Source organism: Aythya marila (genome assembly GCF_965140915.1).
Source record: "Aythya marila genome assembly, chromosome: 2".
Lineage (NCBI taxonomy): Eukaryota > Metazoa > Chordata > Aves > Anseriformes > Anatidae > Aythya > Aythya marila.
Window position 1 is genome coordinate 6907912 of NC_139043.1, and position 16103 is coordinate 6924014.

Sequence of the window (16103 nt, forward strand, 5' to 3'; positions counted from 1 at the left end):
ATTACGATTGCTTTATTTAGCCATTTATTTAATTTATTTGTTTATTTATTTAATTTATTTATTATTTAATTAATTAAATTTAAAATTATTTATTTAATTAATTTATTATTTAATTAAATAAATCTAAAATTATTTAATTTATTTATTATTTAATTAAACATTTATTACAACTAAGCAAGCCCCCACTCTTTCATCCCTGATTTCAACCTAACATTGCTAAAATAAATCCGCCCCCCCCCGAAACTGAGGGCAAAGCCCTAAGATGGCGGCGGGGGCTCGGCTTCACCCACGTGACGCCCGCCCGTTCTCCCCGGGCTCCTTCCGGCCTTGCTGAGGCAACCGGCCTCCAGCGGCCGCCGCCCGCTCCGTGAGGCCGAGGAGGCGGCCGCCATCCCCCGGAGCCCCCGAGGGGGGCTGAGGGGCCGCCGGGCAGCACCCCCAAGACCCCCCCCCGAGCCCCTCAGGGATCTTCTGGGCCCCCAGGCCCGGCCTCCGCCGTGGAGGCTCAGGTGGGTGCCCCCCCTTTCTTAGGGCGCGGGGAGATTTTGGGGGTGGGGGCTGTCGCCATGGTGTCGTGACAGGGGTGATGGTGGTGACAGGGGTTTGGGGTGCCAAAAGTGCTTCGTGGTTTTGCCCGTGGTGCTGCTTGAGGCTGCGCAGCCGCCCTCGAGCTGCGGGGGTACCAAGTGGATGCTCCAGGGAGCCTCGGTTTCACCCATATCTTTTTATTTTAACCTCAATAATATTATTTATAACTGCTGTGGTATTTATTATTTATAACCTCACTGAGCATCTTCTGCCCCTTCCCTTAAAAATTTATTTTTTCACCCTTATTTCTATATTTATTTTCATTTCTCTCACCTATGAGGCCAGCTGGCCCCAGAGGATAACCCCCGAGCTACCAAAACTCCCCCCCTGGCATCCCAAAGCCCCTCCCAATTCTTCACCAAAACAGTTTTGAGAAAGTCCCTTTAAACCCTTACCGAAAGTGAAAGCATTTCAGGCACACTTGTTGTGCTGGCTGGTGGCGAGGTAAGTCACAAAGGCGTCGTTAGAGATCCTCTTGCGATTTGGTTACATTGAAATATTAATTTATGAAAAACGGGAGATATTTTACATATAGAGGGATAGATTTGTGGTTGTGAAAGGGAAACTTGCCCCTTTTTTTTATGCAGGATGGGAACGGGTAAGTTTAATCGGAGGCTGCAGTGTTGTTTTCTGGCTTAGTAGATGAGTAAGAAATCACAAACGTACAAAACTATAAAATAGGATATTCATAAAAAGGTAAGTGTACAACTTGTAGCCTTATTTAACCTTACTGCAACTTTAGACTTTGTCTGGATGCCCCAAAGCTGTGGATACATTTTTGCTTCTTAGGTTTATGTTAAATAGACTATATATAGGTATGAGGCACTCATTCAGCATACTCTGAATATGCAAAACTCAGTGTTTAAAGTTATTAATGGGAATTACGTGACATAGTTTGGAAAAGGAGAACAGCTCTGTCAGTAACTTTAAGACAATCTTTGGAAAATGGAATGTGTCTGTTGGGTTCTACTTGTAAACGCCATATTTTGCTGTAGCTGTAAGGTAATAACAGCATCTCAGCAAGAAAAAGCCGGGCTGCCTCACCTGATTTGGCCAGACACTATGTAAATGACAGGAAACAAAGCAGAAGGGTTGTTAAAATCCCCATTTGTTTCAGTTAGCCACTCTGGCTCTTCTCTAGAAGAGACTCTTGTCTTTGTAGCATTCAAAGATTCTTTGTAGCTCACTAAAGCTGGGGCTGAGATGCCGCTGACAAGTGAATTTAGGAGCTGTTGGATTTTTGCCTAGTGTGTCTTTTTGTTGTTTTTGCTTTATTTTCAGAAAGCATGCCTTAAGCAAGGAACAGGCTTTGTGCAAATGGGTGGTAGCATCTGATTCTCCTATTCTGTCCCCTTCTTCCTGAGAGCTCTGTGCTGATCTACAAGAATAAGAAAATGAAACCATTCTCAAAAGAAAAATGAAACCACTTAATCAGTTTTGATGCCAATCTCAGGGCACAAATGCCAACACTTTAAGTGCCTTTCTATATAAATTAAAAGATGTCTTGCATATGATTCCAAATGTCCAAAAGCCAAGTGCTCCATGCTTTAATATCCAAATCGATTTTTTTTTCTGTCGAGATCACTGCATCTGCCTTTCCTTGCCCTCTCTCTGCCTTCCCTGTTTCTTGTTGTGGTTTTTGTTTGTTCTGCTTAGTTTTCAGGGACATGCTGCTTCCCTCACAGAGGTTACTGCTTCCTCTCAGCTGAATAACCTCTGGTGATGAATTCAGCCTAAACTATTACCTGGGAGACAGGGAACTGCTCTGCTCAGCCACAACCATCTTCTCCCCAGCGATGGGAACTTCATCGCCTGCTGCAGATTTACAGCACACATCACCTCTAATCTCCGCCTCTGTTGTGCCTTTTCTAACTTTGCAGTGGGAGTGGGAAGAGCATCTCTTGGACTGTGACAAGTGATGCCCTGCTGTTTCATTGTTGTGATACCAGAATTTTACAGTTCCATTTAATGATACTGTTCAACATGCTTTCTTGTCAAACGACTGAGACTGGGGAGACAAAGATCTCTCTCATCCCTGTAGCAGGTCTCACTTTGCCAGAGGGATAAGAACTTTGCCCTATGGTATTCTCATGGTGAGGCTCGTGGTACTGAGATGCTTCTTCCTGATAGCTCCTTTCTGTCTTGCCAAAGAGGGTAATAATTCATGTTCAGCCTCCGCTGGTGTAGAAAGGCTGTTGAAGCAAGGAAGCAGGAGAAGCAGAAAGGCAGAGGTACAGCAAAAAAATGTTTTAAATGGGGATTGGAATGAGCAGCCCTTTCCAGGGCAGGGCAGAAGAATTGTATCACAGAGGCTGATGAATCAGCACATTCTGTAATTCCATTTTACGTGAGGGGTTAGGAAGAGATTTCATTTCACTTGAAATACCAAGGTGCAAAGCAGGAGACCCCTGGATTAGCTCTGTCTCAGTCCAGCTTTCACCCTCTTTCCAGGGTTTTTGATAATAGTTTGGTTGTCAGATTCCCGTCATCACCAAAATACATGGGATGCATTTTATACTCAAGGGAATTGTTTGTTTGTTTGCTTGTGTTGTTTCTGTTTGTTTGTTTGTTTTTACAGAGTTCTGCAATATTGTTTAGGCTCAGTAAAAAAAACACTATCTTAATACAGGAAAGCTATATGAAAAGACTGATTATTTTCCTTTCTTTTTCCTTCCAACAATGCTTTTGTTTTAAAAGGATGGCACAAAAGAAGTATTTAATAGCAAAACTGACAAGTTGCTTACGAGAAGACAAAATTCAGCTATGGAAACCACCATACACAAATGAGAATAAGGAAGCTGGTGAAGAGATGAAGGTAAATATTCTGTCTTGAGTTGGTGTCACGTGCTTTTCATGTCCTGTTACTGGTGTATTTTGCCAGTTTTTTTTCTTGCTGTTTCCTTAGGAGCTTGCACAGAAATATTCATCCAAGCTGAATATCAATGAGAATGATGCAGAGAATATGCTTGAAGAAATACGATGTAAAGCAATTGAGCGTGGAACAGGAAATGAAAATTTTAAAGTGACTGGGATTGCGAGACTTGATATATATCTGCCTCGAAGAAAAGTAAGTGCCACTGCAGAAAAGTTAGGATAAGTACCTAGGCCATAGGATTATGGCCTTTTGAGTACTATTTTTTTTGTATCTAATTCAAATGTTTTCACTTCCCTAACTTGTAGGGGTGATTTGCATAAGAGATCTGTGTTGAGGTATAAAAAATACATTGGGGAGAAGTTCTGTAGGTATATTTTAGTTTCCCAGATAGATGGAAATAGCACAGCAAAGGAATATAATTGAATATAATATTGAGAGATTAGTAATTGTCTTTCCTTTAGGATTTAATGAGAAATGATCTTTCAATTAAGAAAAGTACATTAGATTTAAGCGTCTGTCTAGTTCAATTTGATTCCTTCTGATTTAACCGCTCACATTAGCAGTAAAGAGCAGATATATTTTTTTCTGTTGTGAAATACCTAAAGTTGCATTAGCATATGAGTATCACTTTATTACCATTATCCTTGTTTGAATGACAGCTTTTTTCTTTAAAAAAAAGAAAACTTTAAGTGCGATAAGCAGCTTGAATGCAGTGTCATCTTTAGCTGCGTGTGGATGATGATATTGGACAGAACTGCTTTGGCTTTTAACCGTGGCATTTGGCAGGGTTTTTACAGTGACTTTACATCATCCTTGTGTAACTCCTCCAGCCCAGGCACTACACCTACTTTAAGGTACATCCAGTGTTTGAACTTGGAAAGGAGAGGGATGGTTTTCTGTTGTGAAGGTACGCATCTATTCTAAGTCCAGACCAAAAAGCCTGACATAATTAGAATTCGCTAAGTCTTGCTTTTTTAAAGCCAGGCTTCAGCCTTTGGTGCGTGCTATGCATGAAAACAGAATAATGAAGTGAATCTGACGAAGTCTGTGTCATGCAGGTCACCCTACTGGATTCTGTGGCTATGTCTACCCTTGTCAGCTCAACTCTCACGGGGCCGGCTGGCCGCTGTTCCACAGTCAGACATCCTGTGGGTTGTTAGCATCATCTCTGAGGCAGTTTTGCCCAGTCCACCTGGTATTCTGCCAAGCCACAGCCAGGTGCAGTGTAAGGCTGATGTGGGCCAGGGACTGATTTCTATCAGTTTGGACACAGCTGCTCGGCTTTGAAGGCTGGGAGATTTCAGCCCTGTGCAAGTCAGTCACAGGACAGAGGACGGGCTCTTGGTTAGGGTTTGTAGTAGTGCAGACAAAGCCAGTCTCTGGCAAGCACAACTGTGATTTCCAGACAGTTCCCAGTTTTGATCCCGCTCTGAGGGAGCAGCATCTTCCCCAGTGCTGTACATCTTTGTCCACTCTGATAACAGGAAAAGAGAACTCCCCTACTTAGGGACACTTAAAGATTGTCATCAGCAACAGAAGTGAGTGGTCATCCTGGAAAAGGGTAGTATTTTCTACTGAAGATGATGATCTTAGATGATAACCTCTGCTTCAGAAGGATTTTTTGTTGTTGTTACCGAATAATTTAAAAAACACAGCACAGTCATAATTGTTCTCTCTCCTGTAGTGAAAATTAATTACTAGGGGATGTGATGGGCAAAAGGGTAGAGGGTGTTAAGTGATTGCTGTGCAGTTAAGGCAAACAAATAGTTTCATAATTTCTCTTTTCAATGCTACTGGGCATAAGGGAATTAATTCATTTAAAATTCCAGTTTATCTAATCTGGGACCAGACACACTAATAAGGAATTAATCATAACTTAGCCAGTCACAGGTGAGTGGCATAATTACGAAGCAGAGTTCAGATTGGAAGTGCATAATTAAATTAGTCAGTTTAAATTGTTTGGTTCTGAATTTGGATTTATCTAATTCTCCATCTTCTGCTGTGGTAATGCTTATTTTTAGCACTGTATAGCAAGTGCAAGACTCCCTGCCCAGAAATTACTAATATGTATGCCAAGCCATAACCCTGTTAACATGATTATTATTTGAGAAAGAAATTGTAGTTGTTGTAAAACAGTTAATTAAGAAAATGTCCAAAGTATCTTGATATCATGCTCTTTTCCTTCCCTCCTCCTTACCCCACCCAATATAATTACTACAGAGCAGAAAAATCCCACTGGAAACCAGCCTGTTCATCACAGGCAAGGAACTCAGATCACAGTAAGTGTAATCACCTTTTGGCTCTTCTTTTCTGAAGTAGCATACTGTCATACGGTACTAAAACTACAAATGGTGTGCTATTTGTCATGTTATCTTGAGTATTTTCTTAGCATTGAGCATGTCTGAATAGGATGCCCAGTGATACAGAGGGCAGTTCTTCATGTAAAAAGCAGTTTAACAGAAAAAAGAAAAGTTACAACTGTGGAAGGGGACTTTCCTCTATAAGTCACCAACAAGTACCTGAGAAGGCACCACTGATTAGTGCTCCAAATCTGTAACGGGTCTGCTGAGCAGTGGCCATCAGCTTCTCTCCCTTCTATATGTTTAACCGTACTAAAATCACATTCTTTTCTGCCTGTTTTGCTTTTCCCATTTTGCATCCCATCTTTTCCCTAAGCGATTCAGAAAGCTTTCTGATGCTATTTTTATTTCCAGCAGCCTTTTGTAGCAAAAGGTTAAACCAGTTATGAATGTATTCATTTTCTAGAAACACTGTTTATCCTTACAAATTTATATTAATGGGTGCAATGATTTATTTCACAGGATAGCACAGGAACATGGATTAAAAGAAAATGCCATCAAAATAATCATAAATAAGAAGCAGCTTGACCTGGGTATGTATCTCTAGTTGAGTATACTTCTGTGTTTTCAATTTTATTGCTTCTCAGAGGCAAAGTTTCTTGCAGTTTTATTAATTTCTAAAATCCCCAAGGAATAGCAGTTATATTTGTCAGGTTTTGCTCTATAGGAAATGTAAGAAATCATAATGATCAAAAACCTCAGAAAGAATTAGAGTGATTATATGAATCCCTTCAGAAAGTAGATTTTCATCATTTATTAAGTGTTGAAACGCCCAAAATATGTTTAAGAGAAACCATAAACTTCTCCAAAGTCCATATTGTATAACAGCACATTCAAAAACTTTTTGTAATGTCTTACACATGTTCAACTTCAGCTACTTTCCTTTTATTGATTCCCTAAGCATATTTAGTTCCCTTGGAAGAGGTCAGATGTAGGTAAAGCCATAAACTTGATAATAAGAACTTGGCTTCAATTCCCACTTCATCTGTCCTGGTACTGTTGTGGTGTATGATTCTGGACACGTTGTTTAACCTCACGTTATTCCACTTTTTGCCTGGAGATCTACTAACTGAAATAGAAACACTCATATTTCTTGAACGCTTTGGAAAAAAGCAAGCAAAGAAACATACCAGACATTTTAAAAGCATTTTTAAAATACCAGTCTGCTTCTAGTTTCTGAATTTCTGCTGAAGATGTCAGTAGTTGACCCAAGTACTCAGTCAAAACCACTGTCTAGTAATTACTGTAGTTCTCCAGTACAGTGCAAGTAAGGCAAGGAGCTGTTTAGGTTGTTTTTTTATCTTCCAGAGGTAGTACAACATAAAATGGTCTCTCTTTGTAAAATTAGTATTTATATTTCATTCATCATACTTTATTTTACAGGAAGAACTCTTGAAGATCAGGGTGTAACTCACAACGCGAAAGTGATGGTGCTTCAACTGGAACAGAGCGATGAGGAAACTAAAAGAAAGGTTCAGGAAGAGGAACTTCAGCGCAAGAAAGAGAAAGACATCAGTGACAAGATGCAAAGGACTAAGAAGGGTTTGGAAATTCTAGCAGAGAGAGGTGAGGCAGAAATGGTTTGGAGGTGGAGAGCTGGTTGTTAAGTCTTGCTGATCAAAACTTGTCTTCTCAATGGCCTTTCAGTGTAGAAGAGTACCTGTTCCATGACCAGACTTCAGCTTATACTGGTGTAGTTTTCTACCAACTTGAAAACTGCATTTTAAGTTGATTAAAACTGCCTCTTCTACTCTAACTCCTATAAAACTGGAATGCTAGAAAATATTTGGCACTTTGAGAGGGACATAAAATGAATCAATTATTATTTAATTGACACTTGACAGTTAGGGGACTGGCAACTCTGCGAACAGGCTTCAAATTTATTGTACACATAAGCACAGTGGAATAATGTATTATAAGTCATTACACACTTCTCTGTAGTTTAACTCAGATATGGCTGTGCGTAACCATGGTTTCATTGTGCAGAACAGCTCTCTTGTCACTCTGATCTATAATGTGGCTGTTCTTTTCTCATTGTGTTTGATGCTGATTGCTAGCAACTGTGGATTAAGTTAAAGGGATATAGTCAATTTAACAGTAATAATTTTTCAAAATGAGGTTAAGTGTGCCCATGAATTGCACTGCTAGATGGTGAGTTTCAATCATTTTGCTACTTTATTGTTTTGAAAAATCCACAAACAAGAAACTGAAATTGAGTATGTAATGAGTTCCTGCCAAATGCAACAAAAATACGTGAACAAAGCTGCTTTTAACGCCCAGTGACAGCCTGTTTCTTACTGTAATGTCAGATTTTGGACAAATTAAAAGAAGTGATTCCTTTTATTGACTTAAGGGGTAATTTAGATCCCAAGCCTTGGATCCTGTATAGGGCATTTTAAAGATATTTACCACTGTCAGTTATAGCATAATGCCACAGTATGGCATGGAGTCCATAATTGTTTCACAGGCTCAAGGCTCTCTTCAAAGCTATGTGAAATTTAAAAAAGACTTAACAAACCTTTTGTAAGCTTTTAATCTCAGCAAACTTCTCTTAATTGTCTTTTATTTATAAGAAAAACATCTTTTTATTTTAAATCAAGTGTAGGTGAGAACAAAATTGATAGCTTGGTCACAAACATTAAATATATGGGGAATGGAAAATACTGAGCTGTATTTTTCTTTGTTTTTTTATCAGCTGTGCTGAGGATTTCCTTGTATTCTGTAAGGTTTATTTGATAAAGTATTTCAAGTGTCATATCACGTAAAATGTAGGTGGTTTTGTCTTCTGAAAAAAACTCTTTACAATTCACATAAATTTCTGGATGCTCATAGACAGCTCTCTAAGTAAGAGACCCTAAAAGTTTCTTGGGCTTGGCTAGTTGACAACATTGGTGGCAGATCTGTCCCAAACCAGCCTTCATATGGAATTCAGAATTTTTGGGTTTGTTTACTTTTTGTTTAACCATGCACTTAATGACATAATTTTATGACAGCAATGTTATTCTGCTGGAAGGTGGTACTTGAAACTAAGACTGCTTTTTCTTATGTTTCAGAGGAGTACTTGGATCCAGATACTGCTCCATATCTAGATATAGCTAATCAGACTGGGAGGTCAATTGAGATTCCTCCTCAAGCTAAAAAAGTAAGTAAAAAATATCTTACAAAGGTAATAAGATAGCTTTGTAAAGCTTAATTAGTGAAGTATGTCAAATGTGAGATTGAAATACACTCAGGCTTTTTGGGGATTGTACACTGGGTCCAGTAGATGTATGCTTAACAGAAATAATTTTGAAATAAAAGAAGAACTGAGGATACTTTAGTCAAGACAGACCCCTAATTGCTGATACAATTGATGTAATCTTGCCTTATTTTTGTGTTTTAAGATGAGCTGTAACTTTGTTATAGCATACCACCTGTTTTAAATTTGAGTTGCCCGAGAACCACATGAAAATAACTTGTTCTTTAGGCTCAGTCGGTTTCAGTTGGGAACTTGCTGAGTCTCACAAAATCGGGAGTCTCTCAGATTTAAATCTGTTCACGTTCAAGGCCAACATTCTCAGCTGAAAATCTTTGGCTGGGTGCGTGCATTGAATTGTAGTAGGAGTGACACACCTGATGTTGGCTGCTGAAGCAGAAGAGTGGTGGTAGACACTGTCTTTTCAGATTTTTGGATTTGGTGAAGATAAATAGAAAATTTTCTACAAACTGCTTGGAATTATGCCTGGAAAAAAAAAAAAATAAAAAGGGGGGGGGGAAATGAGCAGGCCCCAACATGTGTTAATTGCAGCTCTAGCATCAGTTTTCTGGTTCATCTCGAGTTTCTGGATGATTGGAAAAAATAACTGCCTGTTCCCCCAGCGCATATTGTTGTGATAAAGTGCTGAAAGTAGTAACTCACCCTAAGAGTTGAAGAATCAAAAGTGCAATCACACCAGCTTTCATCACTATTGAACATGGGTGAGAAGAACTATTGCAGATTGTTTCTATCAAGAAATATTATTTGTATTTCCATTTGTCATGCTGCAGGAACGAGAGTGTTTTCCTGCCACATTCAAGATTTAATTTTCAGTTCTGAGGTTTTGCAGGAGGTGAATCATTAAAGTTTACAAGGTAGCATTGATAGCTAAGCAAAACAAAATTGATACTGCTAGGAAGTGTAGGACCTACAAAATACTTAGCTTTTTATCAGTCATTATTGAAAATCTATCTAGTTTCAATCTTAAATTTGGTACAGCATCTCATGTGTCAGTAGCATTCACTGCTTTTAATTGGACAATATATTAATATTAGTAGATGGGAGGAAAGTATGAAGCAATGTGAAACAGTGTTGCTCTTACTGAACTGATAGAATGGTACTTTCTTGGAAAGAACAAGGGCACTATTGGATTACCTAGATATGTCTTTTCAGTTATAAAAGTGAGCTGGGGGGTGTGCAGAAATGTCTCAATATGTTTTTCACAGGCGCTTCATTTTTTCAGGCACTTGTGCTGGCCATGGGTTATCATGAGAAGGGCAGAGCATTAATGAAGAAGAAAGAATACGAAATAGCACTGCCATATCTGTTGGATGCTGATAAACACTTCTGGTAAGAACTTTTTTGAGTCCTTATACCTGGCTTTCCTGTACTCTCAACCAAATACAGGAACACTGCTAGCTCTGTCTGTGCCTGTAATTCAGGGCCTGTTTTGCCCAGGATTACTTCTGCAGACGGGAAATAGCAGACAAAGGCTCTGACTTTTGGTGACAGGTGGCTTCGTGGAGAACAGCTGAAACAGATATTGCCACGGGGCAGTTTAGTCTTTCATATAACGTAAACAAACCATCAATATTCATGTACTGGGCTATAAATTGCTGTAGCTGGAGAGGCAGATGCAGCTACTCTTCTGCAATTGCTCCTGTGAAGGAATAATTTCCTGCAAAGGGTGGAGCAGATAGCAGAGGTCAGTAAGCACGTCAGGGTTTCTGCAGGTAAACTATTTTGGGGTCAGCAGTCAGAACCTTAAGTTGCTCTTTTGAGAACACCAGAAGTATCGTTGTCCCCGTCTGCTTCTCATCTGTGTGGAGCAAGGAGACTGGCACAGAACCCAGCGTGATCACTTGCGCTGAGAAAGATGATTGATCTCTGTCCTCTTAAAGGTTATATGGGGTTTAATTCATTCTGCATTTAAAGAGATGCTTGAATAGTAACAAAATTAACTGTGACTGTTGTAATTCTTTGAGGTGTAGTGTTATCATTCATGTCCTATGTATTAGTGAATATGTTGGGAGATCGATGTTTTATTAAAGTTCCATTGGTGTCAGTTTGCCTCAGATAAGAAGCACGTGCTTCCTCAAATATGTGAGTATACATGCTTCTAGCATGTTGCTTCATTAGTATTTAAAAAAAAAAAAAGGTGTGGAAAAAGCAAACAGCCACCCCCTTGCTTTCCCCTGCCCCCAAAAAATTAAAGTTTTGTTTTCCAGTGAGTGTAGCACAGAGCTGCTGAACACCGTCGATAATTACGCAGTGCTGCAGCTGGACATAGTGTGGTGCTACTTCCGCCTGGAGCAGCTGGACTGCCTGGATGATGCCGAGAAAAAGCTGACCACAGCCCATAGATGCTTCCAGAGGTGCTATGGGGAGAACCACGAAAGGCTGATTGATATCAAAGTACGCTGGTTTTGGTTTAATTCAGATGTCTTTGTTTTTTTCTTCATAAAAAAGAAGAGTTCTTACTCAAATATTACAAGGTCCTCTTGTAGAAGTTTAATGTTTCCTCATGCTTCCTTTGCTGGCTATCTAGTTGTGTCACTGCCAGCATGGTGAAAGTGTTGGACGTGACAAGATCACAGCAAATGTGCTTATATGCACAGATGTCCTTGTTCTAGACGTGATGCTTTATCTGCATACAAAGTGCTGTATATTAGAGACTACGTTTTCTTTGTGTGTACAGTGTTCTCTTAGTAATAAATTCATGTTCTCATTTATGTTTCCCCTTCTTCCCATCTTTGCTTAACAATTCTTTAGGGAAGCTATGGTCGTGAGAAGGTTTTGTTTCTACGGCTTTACCTTCTTCAAGGGATAGGACACTATCACAGCGGCAGAGAAAAGGAGGCTGCTGAGTACATTCAGAAGGTAAGACACAATTAGGGAAAACTTTCAGGTTGTTCGCACCAGAAACCTTGTTCAAGGAAAAGTGCTGCTCTGTTTGGGCTCTGTGTTGCACCTGCCTGCTCTTTGCTTACTCAGAAAAATGGAGAAAAACATTCTTTTCCATTTGTATGTCAGCAACAGTGTTGGTAACACCACTTTTGTTCCATTTACCTGCAGGCATCTCATTTATATGAAGAGCTGTACATAGATCCTGAAAAAGTCTATCGCCTGTCGCTCCTGGGATTCTCCGAACAGGAAGCCCGCCTTGCCCTGCGAGCGTGCCATGGGAACGTGGAGCACGCTGCCAACCTCATCACCAACAGGAGGGAGGTATGGTGCAGGACTGTGTCTGTTGGGGTGTCTGTTAGATCGTGCCTTGCGTGACTAATGCACCGTGGTGCTAAATTAGGGGCTTTGATTATTCTGCTTTGGCGCTGTTACTGGAACTAACAGCTTGACATCTGCTGCCACAAGTTTGAAACCAAAACTTAATAAAACAAGAGAAGCTCTATCCCAAAACACTTGGGAGGAGAGAGCCAAAGACCTGTGATTGGTGCAAACCCTTTCAGTGTAGTACAGTGTTTGCTACTCAGCTCTTGTCTTGTATGCAAACAAAGCCACCGAGGTGAAAGTTATCATTCCTGGGCTTGACTGGCATGGAAGACAGGAGGTTGCACAATAAAGTGCTGTTAGGGTGACCGTGAGGCCGCACTGTATGGCTTTGGGCTTAGAAGACTTACAAGATCCACAAGGAGAGAAGGCTGTTCTGTGTTGGTGTGAAAGAGGCTGAGGGTGTTGTCCAGATTTGAAGCGCCTGAAGTCACTTTTGGTAAGTCGAAGTGGCACTTCTGGACTTCAGGCACTGAAACGTGGATAGAAAAGTCAAACGGCTCAGAACTTGTTGGCTACATGCCTGCTTCTGACTGCGTGTCCTTGGCAAGTCTCATCTATGGGCCCATCTGCCAGACTGGTTTATCACTTACCACACAGGGCCTATAATAGCTGTGATGGCATAAGAATCTGATCTGCTGAGACTTCAGAGCAGAAGTACAGCCACGGTGCTTGCTCATGGGAATACAACTTTATTTAGGGATGAGTGTCTGGCAGTAATATCTATATTTAAAACAAAAAATCCTTTTTCCTCAAATTCTTACACAAAGAAGTAAATCCAAGAAAGCCCATATGCACCAGGGGAAGGCCGAAGCATTGCCATGCACAGTTAGCTTTGTAATGCTGTGTTCTTGCAGGAAAAAGCACAGATAAGGAGGGAGGAGAGAGCTAAAAGAAGGCAGCGACTAGAGGACATAAACACCTTGAAAAGTATGGGCTATTCAGAGAGAGCTGCTCAAGTAGCTCTTCATCATGCACAAGGAAACCTGGACCAAGCCTTTAAGGTAAGTGGTTTTCAGGAGCAGTGCTTCTGTACCAAAAAAAGTACTTTTTTTTTAATTGCTTAGCAGATTTTCTGCCTTATGTAGTGGTTAGCTCCGAGCTACCATTTTTTTTGAACTGTAACAACTGAACTGCTTCCTGACCCAGTGAATCAGACATCATCTAAGATGATCCATACCGAGGACTAATACGACTGCATTGCTCTATTCTAATCCCTCTCTATTTTACTGTAGTTTATTCTGGACAATCCAGAATTACTGTTGGAAAACGATGACGACGACGATTCCGTGGCCATGGACCAGTTTCAAGTTTCCCAAGAAAGTATTGATCAAGTGAGTCAGACCTCTTTTCTTTCTCGGGAGCTCATAGTCATGTTTATGAATTGTCTTCAGCCCCTCCAGATCTTCCTTAAGCGAAGCTGCACAAATATTCTTTGTGCCATGTCCCTCGTGAGCTGTCACACTTCCATTATCTCGCATCCGCCCCACACAGTGAACTCGCGCTCCGGCTGAATTGTAATTCCTGTTTACTTCCTGCCCCTCACACCAAGCTGTCGTGCACAAATGCTAAGGGAAATGTGTGCACTTGAGTGCTCCAACCCTAAAAAGACAGCAGATGAGAAATGCATTCAAGTCTTTAAGCATATTGTAGCGCAAAAGGGAAAGAGTTGGGCTGTGTCTTTCTCACCACAGGCCATCTGAAAAGCTCCACAGCAGTTTGTGTGGCTCTGCAATTAGTGTCAGATAGGCAGGAAGACCAGATTGTGTAGAAAAAGTAAATAGCATTCCAGGAATGTGAATGTGCTGGAGTGCTTTGAAGTTTCCTTTTTGAAAACAGAAGAAGAGTTGGTCTGATGTTCAAGAAGAGGCTCTTGATTCTGCCCAACATCCCCATTCCTTTAATGGGTCACTGCCCTGTTGTTAACTGTTCCAGTAAGGCAGAGTCAGTGTCCTGGAATTCCTGGTATGCAACGCTTTCCTCTGTGCGAGAGGAGTGACTGTCAGACACACAGTCAGATTCCTGTCAGTCACTGGTGCTGAATGAGCTTGGATTTCTCCATATGTACTGATTTTATTTTTTTCCTCCCTCCTGTAGCTGACGTACATGGGTTTCAGCCATGAGTCGGCAAAGCAAGCTTTAAAGGTCTTTAGAGGCAACATCCACTTAGCTTCCCAGACCCTTGCTCACTATGGGGGAGTTCTGCCTGCCTCCCTGCAGCTGTCTTCTGAAGGGTCCAGTCCATCAGAAGAATCTGCTTCATCTAAGGACTCACCCACAGAGTCTGCAGGTAAGAATTCCTGTGTGCCACAAGCACCTAACACTAATCGCTCCCACCTACCTGTACTCATCACACCAATTAGAATTAACACCAAACAAACCTCTCCCTGCCTGTACCCTTCAGAGAGCAAGCAGTAAGCTAAGACTGTCATTCTTTCTGGACCTACAGCACTGTAGATGACTTTTTTTTGGCTTGCTGATACCTGATTTTTGATTGCTAAGAAGTTTTATTCCAAATCTGTGCGATGCAGTAGCTGATTTGACCACATATCCCTTACTGTGATACAGCTGTAACTGATACCACTTACAGTAACTGGTTCTTGTAAAGCAGTCATGCTGATGAAGGAGGGAAAGTATAAACTTCTTCCAGCAATGAAATCACCACTGTTTGGGGGGTTTTGTTTTTCTTTTTTATTGAAGGTTCTTCTAGCTCACAGACAGACGAAGACATGGAGACCGATGCAGTCAATGAAATCCTGGAGGATATTCCTGAACACGAAGAGGATTATCTGGATTTAACACTGGAGGAGGAAGAACAGATCATTCATGAATACTTATCCTATATACAAGTACCACAGCATTAAATCTCATTACCTCTACTTCAGTTACATGCTTTTCCCCTGACAAATTGAGTTTGGATTATAAACGCATCTTCAGCTTATCTCTTACTAAATGCCTCGAATTCAGTTAAACTATAGGTGAAACACTTAATTCCTGCGTATTTATAAATCTGCTTAAAGCCTACAGTTGTGATACATTGTAATTTATTGTCATAGCAAAAAAAAAAAATAGAAGCGTTTATTTTCAGAAGAAAATTTAATAGAACTTAACTATATTTTTATTGTGAAATAAGTTGATTCACTTAGAATACAGGTAAATAAGCATTTCTATGCCACTTTAAAATACCAGCTTTAAAAACCGGTTGTAAATGAGAAACCTAGGTGATGAGGCTGGAGAGGTGTCTATTTACAAACCGTTCTTTTCTTCTGAAGGATTTCTAAGAGTCATTTATGTATCCGTGCATGGATTTATACTGCATCTCGCTTGTCACTTCATGCAGGTGTTACACAGGCAATAAAGATAACGATATGCTGCTTCAGCTTTTGGCCAGTCTTCCGTTCTTTGCTCTTAAAAAGCTGCAGGAACCCCTCTGTAGGCTGTGTGTTTGTGTAGGGGGGTGTAATTCGGTTTGTACCTAAATAACCAGTTTCCCCAAGCAGCTTTTCCTCCTGTTATAGGTACCCAACACACCTCAGGTTGATTGAAGTGTTTAATTTCACGCGGACCAGGTTCTTTAACTGGCTGTTGAACAAAACCCAGCTCAGCCACTCTGGCAGTGGTTGTACCCGGCTAAATGGGTTCTCAACGTTGTGGAGAAGTACTTGGGTTTGAGTGCCTTTTATAGTATCCAGGTTTCTGCTCTGTAAGCACTCCTTTCCACCTGGAAGGCAAGTTCACCGTGTTAGCTCTTCTTAAA

The 16103-nt window shown here is 40.7% G+C and overlaps 1 protein-coding gene across 1 annotated transcript; it reads left to right on the forward strand.

The window, feature by feature from the left end:
• Positions 1-326: 326 nt before the first annotated feature.
• Positions 327-15725, forward strand: NUB1 (negative regulator of ubiquitin like proteins 1). The gene is made up of 15 exons (XM_082754381.1): positions 327-509; positions 3286-3403; positions 3494-3655; positions 5684-5742; positions 6286-6356; positions 7207-7389; positions 8877-8965; positions 10302-10408; positions 11287-11473; positions 11831-11938; positions 12134-12286; positions 13204-13350; positions 13582-13680; positions 14444-14636; positions 15047-15725. The coding sequence occupies exons 2-15, from the start codon at positions 3287-3289 to the stop codon at positions 15208-15210; spliced, it is 1839 nt and encodes a 612-aa protein (XP_082610507.1). The 5' UTR covers positions 327-509; position 3286; the 3' UTR covers positions 15211-15725.
• Positions 15726-16103: the final 378 nt, after the last annotated feature.

Coding starts and splice junctions, on each gene's coding strand:
- NUB1 (XM_082754381.1), top strand. CDS start 3,287: ATGGCACAAAAGAAGTATTTAATAGCAAAACTGACAAGTTGCTTACGA. Junction 7,390..8,876: donor GGAAATTCTAGCAGAGAGAG/GTGAGGCAGAAA, acceptor CTTATGTTTCAG/AGGAGTACTTGGATCCAGAT. Junction 12,287..13,203: donor TCATCACCAACAGGAGGGAG/GTATGGTGCAGG, acceptor GTGTTCTTGCAG/GAAAAAGCACAGATAAGGAG.